General features: G+C 39.4%; 10 protein-coding genes across 10 annotated transcripts in view; 4 read left to right on the top strand and 6 right to left on the bottom strand.

Annotated features, from left to right (window-relative positions):
- Positions 1–1,086, top strand: part of CBG09054 — a gene marked incomplete at both ends in the record, with an annotated part of 5,865 nt that extends 4,779 nt beyond the window's left edge. The window contains one exon of the mRNA XM_045243622.1: positions 1–1,086. This exon is cut by the window's left edge and continues 745 nt beyond it. Within this exon, the coding sequence (XP_045093901.1) occupies positions 1–1,086 (1,086 nt within the window).
- Positions 1,087–1,331: 245 nt separating this feature from the next.
- Positions 1,332–2,343, bottom strand: CBG09055 (the record flags this gene model as incomplete). Its single annotated transcript, XM_045243621.1, has 4 exons — positions 1,332–1,338; positions 1,463–1,646; positions 2,063–2,156; positions 2,206–2,343. 4 exons carry the CDS (start codon positions 2,341–2,343, stop codon positions 1,332–1,334), a joined length of 423 nt encoding a protein of 140 aa, XP_045093900.1.
- A 3,525-nt stretch (positions 2,344–5,868) lies between these two features.
- On the top strand, positions 5,869–6,268 carry CBG09056 (the record flags this gene model as incomplete). Its single annotated transcript, XM_002641149.1, has 3 exons — positions 5,869–5,905; positions 5,952–6,005; positions 6,048–6,268. The coding sequence occupies 3 exons, from the start codon at positions 5,869–5,871 to the stop codon at positions 6,266–6,268; spliced, it is 312 nt and encodes a 103-aa protein (XP_002641195.1).
- A 243-nt stretch (positions 6,269–6,511) lies between these two features.
- On the bottom strand, positions 6,512–8,811 carry Cbr-hpo-10 (the record flags this gene model as incomplete). Its single annotated transcript, XM_045243620.1, has 6 exons — positions 6,512–6,742; positions 6,792–7,253; positions 7,306–7,445; positions 7,476–8,122; positions 8,169–8,686; positions 8,737–8,811. 6 exons carry the CDS (start codon positions 8,809–8,811, stop codon positions 6,512–6,514), a joined length of 2,073 nt encoding a protein of 690 aa, XP_045093899.1.
- A 548-nt stretch (positions 8,812–9,359) lies between these two features.
- On the bottom strand, positions 9,360–9,996 carry CBG09058 (the record flags this gene model as incomplete). The annotated part of the gene is made up of 4 exons (XM_002641151.1): positions 9,360–9,501; positions 9,555–9,648; positions 9,699–9,803; positions 9,852–9,996. The coding sequence occupies 4 exons, from the start codon at positions 9,994–9,996 to the stop codon at positions 9,360–9,362; spliced, it is 486 nt and encodes a 161-aa protein (XP_002641197.1).
- Positions 9,997–10,263: 267 nt separating this feature from the next.
- On the top strand, positions 10,264–11,313 carry Cbr-mig-21 (the record flags this gene model as incomplete). The annotated part of the gene is made up of 4 exons (XM_002641152.2): positions 10,264–10,383; positions 10,429–10,673; positions 10,717–10,934; positions 11,003–11,313. The coding sequence occupies 4 exons, from the start codon at positions 10,264–10,266 to the stop codon at positions 11,311–11,313; spliced, it is 894 nt and encodes a 297-aa protein (XP_002641198.2).
- A 483-nt stretch (positions 11,314–11,796) lies between these two features.
- On the top strand, positions 11,797–13,367 carry Cbr-aldo-2 (the record flags this gene model as incomplete). The annotated part of the gene is made up of 4 exons (XM_002641153.1): positions 11,797–11,838; positions 11,922–12,003; positions 12,341–13,092; positions 13,143–13,367. The coding sequence occupies 4 exons, from the start codon at positions 11,797–11,799 to the stop codon at positions 13,365–13,367; spliced, it is 1,101 nt and encodes a 366-aa protein (XP_002641199.1).
- A 171-nt stretch (positions 13,368–13,538) lies between these two features.
- On the bottom strand, positions 13,539–14,779 carry CBG09061 (the record flags this gene model as incomplete). Its single annotated transcript, XM_002641154.1, has 5 exons — positions 13,539–13,697; positions 13,746–13,892; positions 14,241–14,355; positions 14,401–14,656; positions 14,710–14,779. The coding sequence occupies 5 exons, from the start codon at positions 14,777–14,779 to the stop codon at positions 13,539–13,541; spliced, it is 747 nt and encodes a 248-aa protein (XP_002641200.1).
- A 1,726-nt stretch (positions 14,780–16,505) lies between these two features.
- CBG09062 lies at positions 16,506–17,230 on the bottom strand (the record flags this gene model as incomplete). The annotated part of the gene is made up of 3 exons (XM_002641155.1): positions 16,506–16,965; positions 17,029–17,132; positions 17,186–17,230. 3 exons carry the CDS (start codon positions 17,228–17,230, stop codon positions 16,506–16,508), a joined length of 609 nt encoding a protein of 202 aa, XP_002641201.1.
- Positions 17,231–17,985: 755 nt separating this feature from the next.
- Positions 17,986–19,510, bottom strand: CBG09063 (the record flags this gene model as incomplete). The annotated part of the gene is made up of 4 exons (XM_002641156.1): positions 17,986–18,188; positions 18,240–19,112; positions 19,172–19,289; positions 19,337–19,510. The coding sequence occupies 4 exons, from the start codon at positions 19,508–19,510 to the stop codon at positions 17,986–17,988; spliced, it is 1,368 nt and encodes a 455-aa protein (XP_002641202.1).
- Positions 19,511–19,911: the final 401 nt, after the last annotated feature.

The raw sequence follows: 19,911 nt of genomic DNA, 5'->3' as shown, positions 1-19,911 counted from the left end.
ATCTCAGAATCTCGGAATCTCAGAATCTCAGAATCTCAGAATCTCAGAATCTCAGAATCTCAGAATCTCAGAACCTCAGAATCTCAGAATCACAGAATCTCAGAATCTCAGAATCTCAGAATCTCAGAATCTCAGAATCTCAGAATCTCAGAATCTCAGAACCTCAGAATCTCAGAATCTCAGAATCTCAGAATCTCAGAATCTCAGAATCTCAGAATCTCAGAATCTCAGAATCTCAGAATCTCAGAATCTCAGAATCTCAAAACCTCAGAATCTCAGAATCACAGAATCTCAGAATCTCAGAATCTCAGAATCTCAGAATCTCAGAATCTCAGAATCTCAGAATCTCAGAATCTCAGAACCTCAGAATCTCAGAATCACAGAATCTCAGAATCTCAGAATCTCAGAATCTCAGAATCTCAGAATCTCAGAATCTCAGAATCTCAGAACCTCAGAATCTCAGAATCTCAGAATCTCAGAATCTCAGAATCTCAGAATCTGAGAATCTCAGAATCTCAGAATCTCAGAATCTCAGAATCTCAGAATCTCAAAACCTCAGAATCTCAGAATCTCAGAATCTCAGAATCTCAGAATCTCAGAATCTCAGAATCTCAGAATCTCAGAATCTCAGAATCTCAGAATCTCAGAATCTCAGAATCTCAGAATCTCAGAATCTCAGAATCTCAGAATCTCAGAATCTCAGAATCTCAGAATCTCAGAATCTCAGAATCTCAGAATCTCAGAATCTCAGAATCTCAGAATCTCAGAATCTCAGAATCTCAGAATCTCAGAATCTCAGAATCTCAGAATCTCAGAATCTCAGAATCTCAGAATCTCAGAATCTCAGAATCTCAGAATCTCAGAATCTCAGAATCTCAGAATCTCAGAATCTCAGAATCTCAGAATCTCAGAATCTCAGAATCTCAGAACCTCAGAATCTCAGAATCTCAGAATCTCAGAATCTCAGAATCTCAGAATCTCAGAATCTCAGAATCTCAGAATCTCAGAATCTCAGAATCTCAGAATCTCAGAATCTCAGAATCTCAGAATCTCAGAATCTCAGAATCTCAGAATCTCAGAATCTGAGAATCTCAGAATCTCAGAATCTCAGAATCTCAGAATCTCAGAATCTCAAAACCTCAGAATCTCAGAATCACAGAATCTCAGAATCTCAGAATCTCAGAATCTCAGAATCTCAGAATCTCAGAATCTCAGAATCTCAGAATCTTAGAATCTCAGAATCTCAGAATCTCAGAACCTCAGAATCTCAGAATCTCAAAAACTCAGAATCTCAAAATCTCAGAATCTCAAAAACTCAGAATCTCAAAATCTCAGAATCTCAGCGACAGAATTACGGATATTCAAAGATTTCTGATGACTTCAGATTTTAAAATTTAGAATATTCAAGGAATTTCCAGATGTCTTTCTCCGGAAGAATTCAGAAATTCAAAAAACCCCATACGTATAATTCAGCAACGGAGTTTTAGCGTTTTCTGCATTATCAGCAATTGTAATATCGACTTGTTCACCATAAGTAAACTTTGGAATCGTTGGGAAAAATGCTTTTCCTCCGAATTCAGATCTCCATCTTCCAACCATCCAAGCAATAGATTTTAGCTTTGGAGGCAGCAGTTTTACGTCGTATTCTGAAAAACAAAGGAGCTGTCATAGAAAGATCCCAGATTTTAAGAGGTTATCATGATTCAATAAATGTATAATACTTTGAGTTCTATTACCTTGGTTCCTATAAGAGATATCAAAATTTTGTTCACTGATAAAACGTTTATCATAAGATAATCTATATTTTATCAGTTGACGAATTTTTGGTATCTTTTACAGGAACCGACATAAGTTGGCTGAAAGTTGAAAACAAGAGGGGTCATTCTATGGCCCACCCCACACGTACAGTTTTAGCTTAATTTTTAATTTTTTAAAAAATTATCTTGATTCCTGTCAGACACAACTAATAAAGTGTTGGTGATATCATGATAAACATTTTATCAGCCAACACATTTTTGATAACTCTCATAGGAACCAAGATAATTGAGCCCGAAGATCTTACTTGGATCAATTGGCTCCCCACATGATTGACACGTTCTCAAACAGTGTGAGCTCACCAGTTCCACATTTTCACAATCCGAAGAATTCGATGCAACCTGAACCCTTCAAACCATCACCAAATTTAACCATGATATCATTTTTTACCCAAACAGCACAGTTCATATCTGTATCACGGCACTTTGGAGCTATTTTGGCATCAGATGACGTGTGAAAAATGACGATTGATATGATGAGAAGATGGCAGAAATAAACAGAAGAAGACCATGGAAACCGGTTGATCATCTGAAGAGATAGAGAAAGGGAACGGAGGTGTTAAGAAAACGGAGAAAAAAGTGGAATGATATGATAGGAAAAAAGGGCAATTCCTGGATTGGTATGAGAAGAAGAAGATTGGAATGTGTTGGCAGAGAGAAACGGTTTATGAGGTGATCGGGAAGAACCGGAAAGAAAGGGAAAAAGGAAGATAGACAGAGACGGGAATCATCTCAAGAATCCGAATCCGTTCACCGAATTTTGGAGATTTCGAGGTTATGAGATTCTGAGATTCTGAGATTTTGATTTCGACGTCTTGAGGTTCTGAAATCCCAGATTATTTGGAGATTTGGAAGAGTTTATAGAATTCTTATATACAGAGATTTCAAAAGATCTGAAAAAGTCCTGAAGGATAATGATGGATTATTTAATTCAGAAATTTCAAAATCTTAGAATTTCAGGTTTAAAATTTCAAAAAGTTTAGTTTTGGAATTCTACGAAAATGACTTGTTTTGGCAAACATTTATCGGTCTCCAAAATTAACTTTTCGGAGTTTCAGATTTTCAGATTACTTAGGTTTTCAGAATTTCAGGATCTAAAAATTTGGAATCTCAGAATTTTCGAATTTCCGAATCTCGGAACCTCAGAATCTCAGAATCTCGGAATTCCAGAATTTCAGAAATTCAGAATTTTCGGAATTTTAAAACTTTAGAATTTCAGAATTTCAGAATCTTACGATCTCAAGATATCAGGATCTCAAATCTCAGAATCTCAGATTTTCAGAATCTCAGAATCTCAGAATCTCAGAATCTCAGAATCTCAGAATCTCAGAATCTCAGAATCTCAGAATCTCAGAATCTCAGAATCTCAGAATCTCAGAATCTCAGAATCTCAGAATCTCAGAATCTCAGGATCACAGAATCTCAGAATCTCAGAATCTCAGAATTTTAGAATCAGAATACTAAGATTTCAAAGATTCAAACTTTCTAAAATTCTAAAGTCCTATAATGCAAAAATACAAAAATTCAATACCAAAAATTTTTAATTTTAAAAATTTAAATTCTAAAAAATTCGAAATCTCAGAACTTCAAAAATTCAAATATTCATTTGTCCTCACGGATTATTATGGATTCTTAAACTCCGAAATTTCAGAATCTCAGAACCAGGATTCTGAAATATCGCTCCACTCACAGAATCATCTAGAACAGTCAAAAGATGAATGGATAAAAGGGATAAATGGCATCATCATTATCATTATCACCAACTTGGAAGTAAATCCGCCTAACAAGGAACGCTTTTCCTTCTCTCCACCCATTTTTTCATCCTCTTTTTCCTTTTCTTCTGTGTGTAATCACTCCTTTCGCTATCCATTTAAACTGGATATTCATCCATAACACGAGGAGAGAAAACTCGCTTTTTTATCTGCTGATTACGCAACTTTCATCCGGCGCCAAACGGTTTTCGATGTGAAAAAATCGGGGCGACACAAGTGCGAACGAAATGAAATCGAAAAGTGAAAAAAGAGAGGAGATAAAGGTGGATTAGATATGGGTGGGGTGTTTATGATAAGTGATGAAAAAGATAAATATACAAAATTATATTATTGGATTTTTACAATTTCGAAATTCGGAATATGAACTTGGAATATGACAGAGAAAAACACAAAAAATCAAAAATTAAAAGTTTTCAAAATTCTTCAGGATCCCTTCGAAGTTTGATTCTTCTTCAAAACCGCCAATTTCTTCAGGATCTCAATTTTTTTAATCGGGCGGTGGAAGAGAAGCGCCGTTGGCTGTAGCTGAAGGTTCCACAACGAAAACTACCGTAACCCAAAGATAATTTTGTTTCCGAATATATTTTCTTGATTTTAGTGTGTTTCAGTAATTTTTTTCGCTATCAAAAAGTTTTATTTTTTTGCACAAAAATCAAGAAAAATAAATCCGAAAATTAAAACCATTTTTAAGTTACGGTATTTTGCTGTCGTTGCGGAATCTTCCAGACTCCTGAAAATGATCAAAATCCACTGAGAAACACGTTTTTAATGAATAATAAAAAATATAAAAATAACAAGATTCAAAAGTGTACTGATTAGCCAGACTCGTCTGTTTATCCCTTTCGCCACGTAGAGGCTCAGTACATGAAAGGGAAAATGGTTTTTCACCGGGGGGAAAATACCAACAAAAAACCCCATAAGTCTCCGAAGAGACAGTTTGTTAATTTTCAATAGTTCTTTTTCACTCCTAAAAAGCTATACGATCGCTATTTATCGTTTTTGTTCATTTGTTTCTTTTTTCTTTCTTTGAGTCTTTTGCAAAAGGGGGACGTTCAGTGAAAATGAATTCACCTAGCCATGAACCACCAAACATGGCGACCCTGAGGGCCTTTTATAACTTTTTTCGCATCCGACCAATCGAAAAAAAAAGTAAATGAAACAATAAACAGCTTACGCAGGAAGCTTCAGAGCAGTCAAAAAGTGCTAGTGAAATTTATCAAACTAATTCAAAGAGCGGGATTTCCCAAAGGACTGTTTTTTTTTTCAATACGTGGAATTTTTAAATGTGGACAGAGGGAGGGGGCGTGACCTAATATTGGTTGATTTATTGATTTATTGCGTAACGCGTATAAAAAGTATAAATGTCGTGGCCTTTTGAGAGAAAGATTTACGACGAACAGTAACGTTAATAGGTCGCGCAGAAAGCCCACCAGCCAGCTGTTTGAAGCGCCGGAGGAGCGGCAAACAGGCTGGTATGGAATTTTTTTTTCTTCGGAACTCGGAATCCGGACATCTCTCACGACCACCAGTGTCTCTTCCACAGCTCATTGAAAATGTATAATGTTGAAAAAATTTCAGAAGGACATCCGTAGTTCCAGCTCAGTTATCTCGCTTCCTGTTAAAGATATCAAACATTTGTCAACTGATAAAATATTTTTGATGTTATGGTAAAACATTTTTTAGTTTACCTATTTTTTATATCTTCAACAGGAACTAAGATAAATTGGCTTAAAGTTGAAAAGGCGGCACTTGCAGCTACGCTGTCGGTTATCGAACTCTTTATTTTGATCGTATATATCTTGTTTCCTATGAAATGTATCAAAAAGCTGTCAACTGAAAAAATATTGCTGATAATATGATAAACATTTTGTTAGTGGATCCCTTTTTGATACCGTTCACATGAACTGAGATGTATGGGCTCAAAGTTGGCGGTTGAAGTTTTGTAGGATTGCATTCTTCAATTCTAAATTGTCAGTTTTCGGAAATTCTTAACTATCCCAAAGATACCTTGCACTATCTTCATGACTAATTCATTAATTCTTCAAGTTTTCTTCCGAAATTCACATGTTTCCCGTACAAAATGTACCCAAATTCTCCCATTTCAATCTTTTCCCTTTTGACATCATCACCTCTTCCATACATTTTTCTCGCGAAAAGTACACCGAAAATTTTTTGTTTTTCTACACTTGACCGTATCAAAAAAAGGCGGATCTTCAATTACCATCGACACTATAAAAACAAGATCGGCGTCCAGAAAGTTTCAATTTCTTCTGTTTATCAGAATGTCTATCAACTTGTTCCTTATCACTCTTATCATCGGTAATAAACATTCCAATCCATCACTTTTGATAATATTTCTTTTCAGCTTCCTCTTCACTCATCCAACTCGTTCTCTCACTTCCTCTCATCGGAATTCGAGGTATTTCCCTTTTTTCTTTTTCATAACTCGCCCAACTTTCAGATGACCTCTCTTCTGAATTCATCGGAGTAGGTCTTCGTGATGACGTGGCGCTTCCGATTCACAAGCGACGCGTCGAGAAATCCACAGAGAATCCCTTCTGCATCGCTCACCGCCAGACCTACGACGAGTACTGCACCAACTTCTGGGCTGATCGTCCACAACGTCTTCAGAATGCGCTGTTCACTTTCTGCCCGGGATACGAAAACAAGTGTCTTCATTGAACTCATATTTTAATACTTTACATTTTTCATGACATGTTTGAATCTCAACAAAATACGGTTACAAGATAAACTTTATTTTATAATCTATTCTGATCCGAACATAAATCAATAACAAGGCGTCGTCAACGGATATAGAAAAACTTACCGATGAAACATAAACGGCAAATCTACAGAAAAAACACAAGATCTTAAGGAGACGGGGTGGAAGGCTCTTCTTTCTTCTTTTTGATTTTTGATGAAATATTACAAGTTTCGCGATGTTTTAGGGTCGAACGTTCCGCCGACTTCAACGTCAGTCCATTTTAGTTCCTCAATGAGCCAATCAACTAGGCGTTCTTCTTTCATGCTAAGGAACTCAGCGATTTGCTTATAAGTGATTGTAGGTTTGAAAGATTTAACGATTACATTGATGGCCTTTTTTCTCTCTCTGTCAACAAACAAATCCATTATGAAGGGACACATTCTTGGGGCATTCTGGAATAATAAATCAAATTAGATAGGATTTTGAAGAATTAGTTCTCACCTTGAATAATCTGAAAAACTTAATATAATTGTTCATCGTCACTGCCTTCCGTACACTCAGAGCGAACTCAACACACGCGTCTTCTTGTAACTCTGGAGTCAGCTCACGAAGAAGTGAGTTGATATCAATCTGATTGTCCATGGCGACATAGTACAAAAGTCGGTAGGCGACGAACTCGGCGTGATTCTTGCAGTTCTCAATGTCAGCGTAGAGAAGTTTCAACTGTGACTGGCACTTATTGAACTCTTCTCGGTCCGCGTTTTCCAGTGATATACGCGCATTGATCTCATACACCTCAACTGTGAACTCGTTACGAATACGCTGAACAGTCAAATCTTGACGAATCGATCTCAGTTGACTGGTCAGGTACGAGTATTCCGCGTTCGCGCGATACTTATTACGGACGTTTTCGAGAGAAAGGTGTAGGATGTTGAGTGGACGAACTTCGGAGGGATTTGGAGCCTGAAAATAATACCATTATTGAGTAATGTGTTGTGATAATGATGACACTTACAGCTGTCAGTCTGAAGAATGATTTCTCGATATTCTGACATGTTCCTTTAACAACTTGTCCTCTTCTGAAATAATACGGTTGTGCGCTGACTGATGGTTTCGCTGCGTTGGATAGGGATTCAGCAAAACGACGAGCTCTGTCTTCCTGAAACAATTATTGTTAACAAGCACTAATGTTAGAACTTACTCTCTTGGCTTCTGTATCATCGACTTTCCACTTTTGCGGCGTTTGCTTCTGCTTCTGTTGTTGCGCTTTACCTGCTTTCTTAGCGGCTTTCTTCTCAGCCTTGATCTGAGCCTTGCTCTTTTTCTGAACATAATTCAAGTTTATAATCCCCGTCTTCTCACTTCTAGTATTGAAAATACTAGTAGAATCAACACAATTTTCGTTTCCGTGCCCAAGTTTTTCACCCAATTTTAGCCCGCCTATTTTAGAAACCTGATTAGAAGAAGTGGAAAAGTGCATTTTCTCAAGTGGATCGTTATGGTCAGAATCAGACGACGCCCCATCACTATCACGACGAGCCCTTTTCGTTTGTCCTCCACCACTAGATCCGTTAGACATTTCATCACTACGCCTTCTCTGTGGCGACTTCTTTCTATTAAATCCGTTTGCCTGATGAGGCAACTTATTAGCCGGCGTCCACGCAGTGGGCAGCTCAAAATTTTTCTCGTGCGGCAACGGCTCGGCGTCCCAGTTGATCATATGAGCGTTACCGGCGTTCAACAGAGGATACATTCTTTTTTGAAGATACTCTTCAGTCTTTTTACGGTCCTGTTCAGTGTTTGCTGCTTCGAACGCACGTTCCATGTACCGTCTGTAACTTTGGAGATGTATCAGAATTCTAGCTTTTAAAAACTTACTGGGCAGCTGGTGGTGTTTGCTTCGGTCCTGCTGCCTGTTGCATTGGAGCTCCTCTCCCTTTTCCAGCTCCTCCCATCAACGGCTGCAGGCCTGCTCCGCCGCCGCCCTGTGGTACGAACGTGTTACTAATATGCGGAATCGCCGACGAATTATTTTTTCTGTTCAAGGCAAAGGGCTGGAATGGTTGCTTCTGCTGTTGGTTCCAGTTATTAGCTCCTCCACGACCCTTTCCATACCCGTTATTCCATGTCTGATGTTGTTGTGACGCTTGTTGATAATTATAGGAAGTTTGATTATAAACAGCTTGAGCAGCAGCAGCTGCTTGGGGTGGGGGAGGTGGTGGCGATGCGTATTGGGTGTTCCATGTGGATGGATGCCACCCACCGGCGAATTGACCGTAAGCGGCTATGACCGGATTGCCACTTGGGTACGGAAAAGAGTTGTTCATCCAAGAATTCTGACCTGTATTGTTGTTACCATTCATTCCATTTGATTTCTTCGGCATTCCACTTTGAACCTGAAAGAAGAGAACGTTGGAAATCAAAGATGCAATAAGCTAATACGAACCTTCTCTAATGCTGCTTGGGCTTTAATCCAAGCTTCAGAAGCTGCAGGTGTTGGTGTTGGAATCGGAATCGACATCACTTTGTCTCTGAAACCAAGAAAATTCATCTTCAAGCGTTAACAGTTGACACGAATACACAAATAACGGTTTACGCGATTACGTTCTAGAAATTTCGAAAATCAAAAAAGTTACAAACTAGGCGCATGCTAACTCACCCCATATCTGAAAGCGAATGAACGCAGAAGAGGAAATAGCTGAATAGAGATTCGAAATTTTCAGAATATCAGCAAAAAGTATGTTAAGATCGATGAAAGAACTGCGACTGCAGTGTTTCGTATAGCGCGCGCCACGTTATTGATTTCTCGAGACAGTGTGGTGGTGCAAGAGACGCAGCATTGACAGCTGGGTCATCCCCGCGGAAACATGGGAAGAGTTTTCAAGGAAGAAATGTGAAGGAGGTCTAGGGTCTCACAAGAACCGATAGGATATTAATGAAAAAGATGTGAAGAGAAATATAATATAGTTCATGAACCAAAATCAAGACAGCGAAGCGAAAAAAAATTTAACATTTATTGCAGATCTAAATAACAACAAACGAAACAGCCTAATAATCATAAACTAGAATTTATTTAGACTCGGTATTCTTCTTCCAATCTCGATATTCTTCTAACTTTCTTTGCTGGGAAGTCATTCCACTGGCTCGCGCAGCTGACCGTTCAGCAATGTATTCGTCGGTAATCTTGGTTCGGAATGCGGGATCGTGGAATCTGGAAAACAAATTATTGTGAGAAAATTCGAAAGCTCCAAGTCTTCAACCCACTTGTCATATTTACATCGATTGAAAAGTTCAAGAGCCGGTTTACACGTGTTCAGTCCGGAAACAGCACCATCGGTTCGGAAACAGGTGATCAAACCTGAACTATGAAAATTTAGATTTTTGGTGAATCAGAAATAAACTTCTCACCCATATAGGATTCATTGCATTCAACACGCTCGATTTGTGTGTTCATTCGATTCGGAATAATAACATCTGCCTCGATTTTACGAAGTGTTCGATCTTCTGGATCACCTGGAATGTGACAAAAATGGATATGGAGCATTAAAAGTTTTTAAATACCTAAACCATGTGGTCCACCAGCCGAATAGTGTGGCATAATGTTCTTCTTGACACGGTACTTCTTTCCAGTCTTTTCATCTGTCACCACTTCGCCTTCTTTGAGTGTTTCTAGATTATCCGTAATGTTTACTTTGTTTTCAGCCATTTTCTTTTTTTTCCTGAAATTTTTAGATGTTTCTAAATTGGAATTTCAGCAGAAAAGAATCAAATAACTTTGAAAAAGTGATAGCGCCCGAAAAAAAACCAATTTTCTCTGCCGTCTCTACTCTCTAGCACGTGTCGTTGGCGCGCATTTTCTGGCTCATCAAAAATCTACCGTAATCCTGCCATCTGGCGACATCTGAAAGATGGAAAAGGAGAAAAGAAGGAGAATAGTGTTAGTTGCAAACTGAAAAAATAGCATTTCAACAAAATGAGAGTTTACTTTCTGGTATTTCTTCTTATTCCTACTAGTTATGCGATAGGAAAATGTGCATCAGATGATGGGATATTCTGTGAATGCTCCACGAATTTAGAAAATGGAGAAACTAAGGTTAGTGTGTGTCTTAAAAAATCCAGATAACTTCACAACTATTAGATCTGGAACTGCATTCGTCCTGGCGGCTGGTCCACCTGGTCAAAATGGTCCAAATGCAGAGAAGGAACTAGGAAAAGAAGAAGAATCTGTAATAATCCATTGCCAATTGGAACCACTTGTTCTGGTATCAGAGTTGAAAAACAACCATGTGTGGTTTCTCCGAAAATCCCAGAATTCCTTTTCGGAGAGTGGACATCATGGAATCCGTGGTCGCGATGCGACTGTGATAGGAGTCTTCGGTTACGGTAGGGGATTACTGTAGAAGACATTTCGCACGAAATATTTTAGAACTCGTCACTGTAAAGGAAATTCTTGTGAGGGATGTGACAAACAATACGAGAATTGCTTGCCTGGAGAGTGTCCAGATAGCAAAAAATGGTCCCAATGGACAGATTGGTTAGATTCGGGTCACGAACAGATTAGATATTCAGCCTGGTGTTCCTCTTCCAACGTGGCAAATGTAGACGTAGGAGTTAGAAGAGAAACAAGAGAATCGATGAAACATGGTGAGTTTTGAAAATGTTCTGTGGACTTTCTATTTTATATATAGTAGCATAGAGAATTAATTTTTCAGTCATCTGGTCAGAATGGCGTATGCATCCCGGTGTAGCTTATCGATATCGAATGCTTCCGAATTCTACTATTTCAATAGAACATCAACTACTCTCAAGATCAACGTCGTCCTGCCTCCCTCTTTATTTTGCGATTCCCATTTTTTGTTTCTGTATTTTTATTGGATTCATTCTCCAAAGCATTATTATGTGCGTCTTTAGTAGATGTCAACGAAAGTTCTCTAGATTGACCTATTCCTACGACTCGAACCCCCGTGACTATCCATCTCATTTGATTCGTTCTCCTAAAGATGAAAGTTTTTGGTCTTCTTGAGCCTTCTCGAAGTTTCTATGTCAGTCCACATCTCACGCCACACGATTTGTAATCAGTGATCTTTTGTTTTTAAGGCCATTTGAGTGATAGCGCGCCGAAAAACTTTTCCTTTTCGAAGAATGTTCCTTTAAATTTCTACCGTAATAAATACTTCGAAAAGTTTTTTTTCAGCGAAACGACTGCTTTTATTTAGCTCTTTGATCAACATCTTCCTTCTTTATTCGAAGCAATTGTATATTTTCTAAGTATAAAAGAAATTCAAGAATTATTTTCATAAACATTTCAATGTCCATCTCGAGTTTCAGGTCTGAAAAATTAGTTTATTTTTGCGCGGGCGCCCGCCAAAATAGCTTGGCGCCGCGCGCCTATCGTCTCTCGTCGCTCCACACTGTCTAACCAAAACTGTATCATTTCTCTCGCCTCTCTCAGACTCTCGTCTCGACCGTCCGTTTTTCGTCTTTCACATCATTCGTATTTTTCACGATGGCAACTGTCGGCGGCGCATTCAAGGACTCTCTCACTCAGGTTTGTTTACAGTTTTTCGTAGCGAATTATTCATTGATGATGATCTTCCAAGTTAGAATTTCTAACCCATTCCTTCATTTTAGGCTCAAAAGGACGAGCTCCATCAGATCGCTCTCAAGATCGTTCAAGATGGAAAGGGAATCCTCGCCGCTGATGAGTCAACTGGTAAGTAGGCTTAGGTTTCGGGAAGCCGTTGGTACGCGAAACATCGAAAATACTGAAATGTCACATTCCATACTGAAAGCAAAGAGATTGAATTACATCAGTTTTTTGAAAATATAACCTTGAAAAGTTCGAAGAATCAATTCTCTCTTGCGGTCTAGTGATCGCATTTTGTGTTCTTTTGATTGTATCTCCGCTTCTTTTCTCGACTTTTCGATTGTTTGTGTTGTTGAAATTGGAGATGTTGATGCGTTGATGATAGTGCGACGATAGATAAAATAGAAAGATAGCGGGAGGGACGATTACTTTTAACGACTGAAACGTGATTTCAATTTTGCAGGCACCATTGGAAAACGACTCGACGCCATCAATCTCGAGAACAACGAGAAGAACCGTCAGAAGTACCGTCAACTTCTCTTCACCACCCCTAACCTCAACCAACACATCTCTGGAGTGATTCTCTATGAGGAGACTTTCCACCAAAGCACTGATAAGGGAGAGAAATTCACCGATGTTCTTATCAAGCAAGGCATCGTTCCAGGAATCAAGCTCGATCTTGGAGTCGTCCCATTGGCTGGAACCATCGGAGAGGGAACCACCCAAGGACTTGACAAGCTTGCTGAGCGTGCTGCCGCATTCAAGAAGGGAGGATGTGGATTCGCCAAGTGGCGTTGTGTTCTCAACATTGGAACCCACACCCCATCCCACCTCGGAATGCTCGAGAACGCCAACGTTCTCGCCAGATACGCCTCTATCTGCCAAGCCAACGGACTCGTCCCAATTGTTGAGCCAGAGGTTCTCTGCGACGGAGAGCATGATTTGGCTCGCGCCCAGAAGGTTACCGAGCAGGTCCTCGCCTTCGTCTACAAGGCACTCGCCGACCATCACGTCTACCTCGAGGGAACTCTTCTTAAGCCAAACATGGTCACTCCAGGACAATCCAGCACATCTAAGGCCACTCACGAGGAGATCGGATTGGCTACCGTCACTGCCTTGAGACGTGGAGTCCCAGCCGCCGTTCCAGGAATCACCTTCCTTTCCGGAGGGCAATCAGAACTCGATGCTACTGCTAACCTCAACGCTATTAACACTGTAAGGGCTTTCGTCTTCTTTAAGACATGTACTTCATGAAATACTTTCAGGCTCCACTTGGCAAACCATGGAAGCTCACCTTCTCCTACGGACGTGCCCTTCAAGCTTCCGTGCTCAAGGCTTGGGGAGGAAAGGACGAGAACATTCCAGCTGCCCAGAAGACCCTTCTCCACCGTTCCAAAGCCAATGGAGATGCTTCCCTCGGAAAGTACGCCGGAGAGGATGCTGCTGGAGCTGCCGCCGAGTCGCTGTTCGTTGCCAAACATTCCTATTAAGATGTATAACGCATAACTTCTTGTGAATAGATATCGCACCAATTTCACTTCACTAAGCCTGTATAATTCTATCGCACCCCCAATGAAAATCTGGATTCGTAAATGTTTATTTCAAGACCCGAAAGACTAAGAATCACAATTCGTATGAACTAGAAAAGGGCTATCAAATTATTAGACAATGCTTTCTTTACTTCCGAACTCTTGTTTGCTGATATCGTTCTTCCTGAGAGGTGTCTGATCAACAATCGAAAGTTTTCCTTCGGCGCTGAACGTCAAAAGACACTCGGGGATATTGATTTCGCTCCATCCGAAAGCCCAAAGATCATACACCTGAAATCAAAGAAGTCTACTTTCGAACGAGATTCTCAGCGATCTTACGTGGATGAAAATTTGACGGACATGCTTTGTGACAACCGGATCTTCACTGACCAGCTTATGACGCAATTTCACAATGATTCTTTCGACGAGATATGAGTTCAAATCGTGAAGCACTTTTCCATTTTCGCTGAGAAGAATTCCAGCTGCCTGAAAGTATCGAAATTTCCGAATTTCCGAAGCTTTTTTTCGGAAATTTTGGAATACAGTAGGTCAGAGGCGCACTCAAAAAGTTAGCTTACGGGTCTCGAGTGGAATTTATTTTTGTTTATTACGCTTGTCTGAGAAAAAAAAGGTTAGAGAGTATTTTTTGCAGTCTGAATACGGTAGCGATATCGAAGCGGAGAGCCTAAACAGCACACAAACGGTGGAGACGCAGAAACTTTTTGCATAATATTTTTGTCGATTTTTCACCAATTTTTTAAGGTTTTGTAATGGGAAAAATGGATTTATATTCTAAAATTTGAATTTTTAAAAAATTCCAAAAGAAAATCATACTTCCAAGTCATCAGTGTCTGGACTATCATCAATGAGAGCATCGAGAGACGAGAACATGGGTTTGATGAAGCATTTTGAGACGCATTCATCCATTTTTACATAGACCGGATACATTCTGAAGTTTCGTTTTTCAAACAACACTTTTTGAAATGCCTCTTACGCAAAAAGAGTTTTCACACTATTCCGGAACATCAATCTGGAATCATTTCGAACTGAAAGCCGATTACGGTAGTCGTTGAGTAAAAGAGCGAGAACATTTGAAGACAACGAAATGTCTTTTGTGTCTGCTTGATGAATATGCATCAAAATATTCGCTGCCAACGGAGCGAACCGTCCATCTGACAGCCACCGTAGTCTCATGTGTTCGGCGAGAACTTCTGTCGAGTGTTGGCTGGCGAGCATACTGTAGGCTTGAACTGAAATCTTATCCTTTTTGTGTTTTGAGATTTGTGGTGTTCTCTGTGCTCACCGGGAATCGGTCCCTGTTGTGTGAGAGTGGCTAGAGAAGCGAACAGACTTCGCAGTTTGTCGTCATTCATCTTGTTTTTGATGGGGGTAAAAAAGTTGGGAGGAGGAGATATGAAGGTGAAGGGAGGAGAACAATTAGAAGAAGAAGAAGGACGAGCAGACTCTCTGGAAATATAAATTTGAAGAAAATAGAGAAGTTGGAGGCATTGTTCTGGTACAAAACACTTTAGATGCGGAAGAGCGGCCGAAGGTCCCACAACGACGACTACAGTAACCTAAATAAAGTTCTGTTTTCCGAATTTTTATCCCGATTTTGTGCATTTCAGTCAATTGTTCACTATATCAAAAAATTTGATTTGCGACTTTTCTACTTATAGGGTCGCAAAAAATCGACAAAAATTAGAAATTCATAATTTCAGAATTTCTGAATTTCAGAACCCAGAATTCCATAAATTCCGAATATCGAAATTTCAGAATTTGAAATCTTCAGGACCTCAGAACTTCGACTTATCAGAACTTCAGAATTTCGGAATATCGAAATTTCAAAAATCAAAAAATTCAACCGTTCAGAATTCCAAAATTTAAGAATTTCAGAAACTCAAAATCTCAGAATACCAGTATCTCGAGATCGCAGAATTTCGAAATCTTAGAATCTCAGTATTTCAGGATTTCATAGGCTCGGAAATCCCACAATTTCAGAATCACAGAATTTCAGAACGTCAAAATTTCAAAACTTCGGAATTTCAAAATTTCAGATTTTCTGAATTTCAGAAATTGATAATGAAAACATTGACTGAAAACGCACTAAAATGGAAAAAAATAAACTCGGAAAGTCAAAATATTTTCATATTACGGTAGTTGTCGCTGTGAGACCTTCGGTAACATCCACCAGATTTTCTCTTCCACAGCGCCGATGCTTTTGCACCAGAATATATAATACCGTTGAAAAACTGTAACAGCATTGACTTTCAACTTCGACCCAATTTATCTCTGTTTCTGTGAAAGATATGAAAAGGTTGCCAACTGATAAAATGTTCATTTGAATATGAGAAACAATTTATTAGTTGACACTTTCTTGATATCTTGCATTTGAATTGAGATAATAGAGCTCAAACGTGACAATGTCAGAGACTTTCTATTACAGGTTTTACGGCTCGAAGTCAATTATTCGGGGGATAAACAAAGAGCATTTTTGATATTCCGTAAAAAAGGCTCCGGAATAGCACAAAAACGGATAATAGGTCAAACTCTGATAAGATCCGGGTCAATGATGCAAGAAGCGTTGGAAAAATGAAGTGAAATGTGAGAAAAACCAAAGTGTCACATTGGAAATTGGGGCTCTCCACTTCATGCTCCTCTTCCTACTCCATCTCTTTTTACCCCTTTCGAAATGCATGCGATGGCAAAGTTCAGAAGAGAAAGCAAGCACCTAACACACAATCTCAAAAAATGAGAAAAAAAAGAGAAGACGGCTGTTTCGAATCACCCCGACACATGTTGGCGAACGAAGAAGGCGGAGAGCAGAGAAGCGACTCAAAACACAAGCAGAAATTATCTTTGAAATGTTCAGAAGAAAGGAAAGAGTCAACTGTTTTATATAAATACCCGATGGTTCAATATAAAGCAGAAAACACACACATAAATCGGTTAAAACAATGAACCGTATGAACAAAAAACTATAATCATTAATATATACGGGTTATTATATGGTGATTGGGTGTCTATTGGTTGGGGGTGACAAAAAATATATTAGCTCATTATCAAAAATAGAAATATTGATCTATTTGGTATATAAAGTTAATTAGTAATTCGTGTCGACAGAGAGCCAACTTGTCGGAAGATTGATTTTCCACTGTCCGGTAGCCGACCCATTCGCTGGAGAATCACGTACTCGTCATCTGATGGAAGGGTTTCTACAGTGGGCATCGCTTCGAATGGTCCCAGGTACCGGGTTTGCGACTTGGCAAAGTACTCTCCAGGGGTTAGGAGTCCACGGAAGAAGCGGTTGTAGTCCTTTGGTATGGCACGGACGCCTGGCAATTGGGTTGGGGAGATCGCTCGACGACGTAATTCTGGAGCATTTTCAACCGGAGCAGGTGCTTCTTGTCGATTGACTGGCTGCCGAGCTCGTCGCTCCGGAAGTTGCACTGGATCGGGACGATTTTGTCGAGCCTGGCCCATCCGCCGGATTGCTCTTCTGAATGATCCAGGAGAATGAGCACGTGGCGCTGGACTGACAGACTTCTCTCGTAGTAAACTGGAATTATTATTTTTAGATTGAAGATTTCAATTTGAAATGTTGGAAAAGAGAAACCCTAACATTCTTTCCCATTCGTTCTCTTTCAAATCGGCGGCTCTCGACCATCCTTCTGGATAACATTGGAATGGGTCTGCAGGTGGTGGACTCAGAAGATCGGCTTCGACCTGAAAAAATTTAATTTTGAAGTTCGGATTTACAGAAAAAAAAACGAACTTACAGCACGCAATTGCTCCCAGCGATTGTTGGCATGAATGAGGTTCATGATTAGTGTGTGAAAATTGATGAGGATAAACAAGAAGAAGAAGAAGTGAGAATAGAAGGAGACACGAATGACGAATTTTTTTTTGAAACGAGATGAAAAAAACGGTTTTATTCCCGCCCGCGCACTGAAGCAGATCGAAATACATTTTTGAGAAGAAAAGAACGAATTTTGGGTCTGAAAAATTAAAAAGACAAGAACAGTTTTAGAGAAGTAATTCTTAAAAAATATTCGATAATTTTGGAATTTTAATGCTCTGAGAAACCGGCGCACTGTATTATATTTGTCCGGCGTCGATGAACCTTTCGGAGTCGGTCCTGCAGCGGAAACCGCAAGAATTTTTGAAAAAAATGCATGCGCCTTGTACCGTATCTTGTAGGCGCATGCATTTTCTCAGGAAAAAAAACTCTTTTTCGCTTCGATACCGACGACGCGATTTTTAGCGAATTTGAATTTTAAAAAAATGGAAAAGGAAATTTTTTAAAGGAATATGAACGAACTTTCAGCTTTATCGCTGCCGGACAAGAATTATAAAAAGACAAAGACATAATTCTAGGAAAGTGAACACAAAAATATTCGACAAGATATAAATAGAGCTCTATTTTATAGAGTAAATGTGAAATTTTAATGAGAAACCGGCTCACTTTAAGACTCACAATAAATAATCAATTTTCAAAAAAAATACAGTTAAACAGAGATCAAACAATATCAGACATGATTTTGATAAGAAAGGGCGCAAGTGAAAAAAAAAGAAAGGATCACAGATTATTCTCAGCTTCTGCTTGCCGTAGTCCATTCGCCTCATTTCGATGATCGTCACCTCCATTCTCGTCATCGTAAAAATCTGCGTCGTTGTGTTGGCATGAATCCATAATTGACATGGGCAGACGGACATCCGGATTCTCTTCGTCCCGAGCGATGTCTTCGAATTCTAACACAGGGAGTGTATCGTCTTCCATAGCTGAAGAAAGGAAAAATACATACAGCTTCTATCATATAATCTATAACTTACGCTGCATTTGTACACTGGGAACTTTATCAAGCTGACTTAAATTCTCGAAAATTTCTTTTTGCAATTCTAAAAGTTTCTGATCAGGATTGTCATTCTTCAGAACCTGTGATGGCTCAATGTGTAGTTTGTAGTCCGGTCCAAAGTATTCATAATAATTATTGAATGGTAGTTCATTTGGAACCTCAATACCAACTGCAATCGATGTTTCATATGCCCAGCATCTTGCCACGTTTCTTGGTGTGTATCCTCCGCCGCCAACCATCATAAGAGGGACGTCGTACTTGCGGAAGAATTCCGCACATGCTCCATGTCCTCTGAGACTGAGATTGAATTTTCCAAGACGATCTCCATACAAAGAATCAGCTCCACACTGTAGAACCACTGCTTGTGGATCGAACATCTCCATCACTTTCTTCATAACTGGTACGAAGATTCTTTCATAGGATTCATCGGTGATTCCATCGGAAAGTGGTACATTCACCGAGTACAACCTTCCATTATAGATACCGACATCTTTGATATCTCCGGTTCCTGGGAAGAAATTTCCAAATCTGTGGAAGGATACGGTCATCACTCGGTTTGTATCGAAAAATGCCTCCTCAACACCATCTCCATGATGGATATCGATATCTACGTAAAGGACTCGTTTGTGGAATTTCAGTAACTCCAGAATCCCAACGACAATATCGTTGGTGTAGCAGAATCCGGATGATTCACTTTTTTTCGCATGATGTAGACCGCCCATCCAATTAATTGCGATGTCGGTTTTTTTCTTATTCAATTTGATTGCGGCTGCTAAAGAACCTCCACAACTGAGTTGGCAGAATTCGTAGAGACCATCGAACAGTGGGCAGTCATCGTTGTTTTGGGAAACTGGAAAATTTTTAATGTTTTAAAAATTATATTGGAATTTCATAATTTTTTAAACCTACATTTCCCTTTCGACGCTCCAAATGAATTCAAATTGTCTATGTTAGCATCTCTCAGGAATGTGATGTACTCATCGCTGTGAAATGTTGTCATCGCTTCGAATGATGCTGGACGTGGTCGCTGAAATATAAATTCAGTCTATTTTAGTATTTCTAGAATCTTCTTACATAAATGGATAAATTCTGATAGAGCCCGTAGCTGAGAATGAGCTCATTAGCCATCCTGATACGGTGGGGCTTCATAACGTGGCCAGGACCGTAGTAGTAGTTTCCAACATTTGTATCGTAGTAGTAACAAACCCGACGCTTGGATTGGTCTCGAAGAGGTGCAGGTGCAACCATCTGTAAAACCGAGATTTGATTTTCAAAAAAAAAGACGGTAACAAGGGGTAAAAATGGAATTGCCGGTTACCGGAAAAAACGGACAAGAGACAGAGAGTGCCCGTGGCAGAAAGGGGGTCACATAGAAACTAGGTCATTGGGCCATGCAATTATATTTATTCATACGACTCTTGTCGTAACAGAGCCTATTCTGAAATTCTACTCTGAAAATAAGAAAAATAAACAAAACACCATTATTTTTTCAAGAAAATTATTTTTTTGGAATATAATAACCTAGAAAGTGGGTTATTTAAAAGTCAATAGAATCCAAAAAAAAAGAAGAAAGAGACCCTGCAAATTCCGGAGAAAAAATTTCCGGGGAAAAAAACTCCGGAGAAAAGTGGGCGGAGTCAGGGGCGGAG

Source organism: Caenorhabditis briggsae (assembly GCF_000004555.2).
Source record: "Caenorhabditis briggsae complete genome, chrIII, whole genome shotgun sequence".
In the NCBI taxonomy this organism is placed as follows: Eukaryota; Metazoa; Nematoda; class Chromadorea; order Rhabditida; family Rhabditidae; genus Caenorhabditis; species Caenorhabditis briggsae.
Note: the sequence above shows the minus strand (reverse complement) of the source record. Positions and strands in the feature narration are given on the sequence as shown.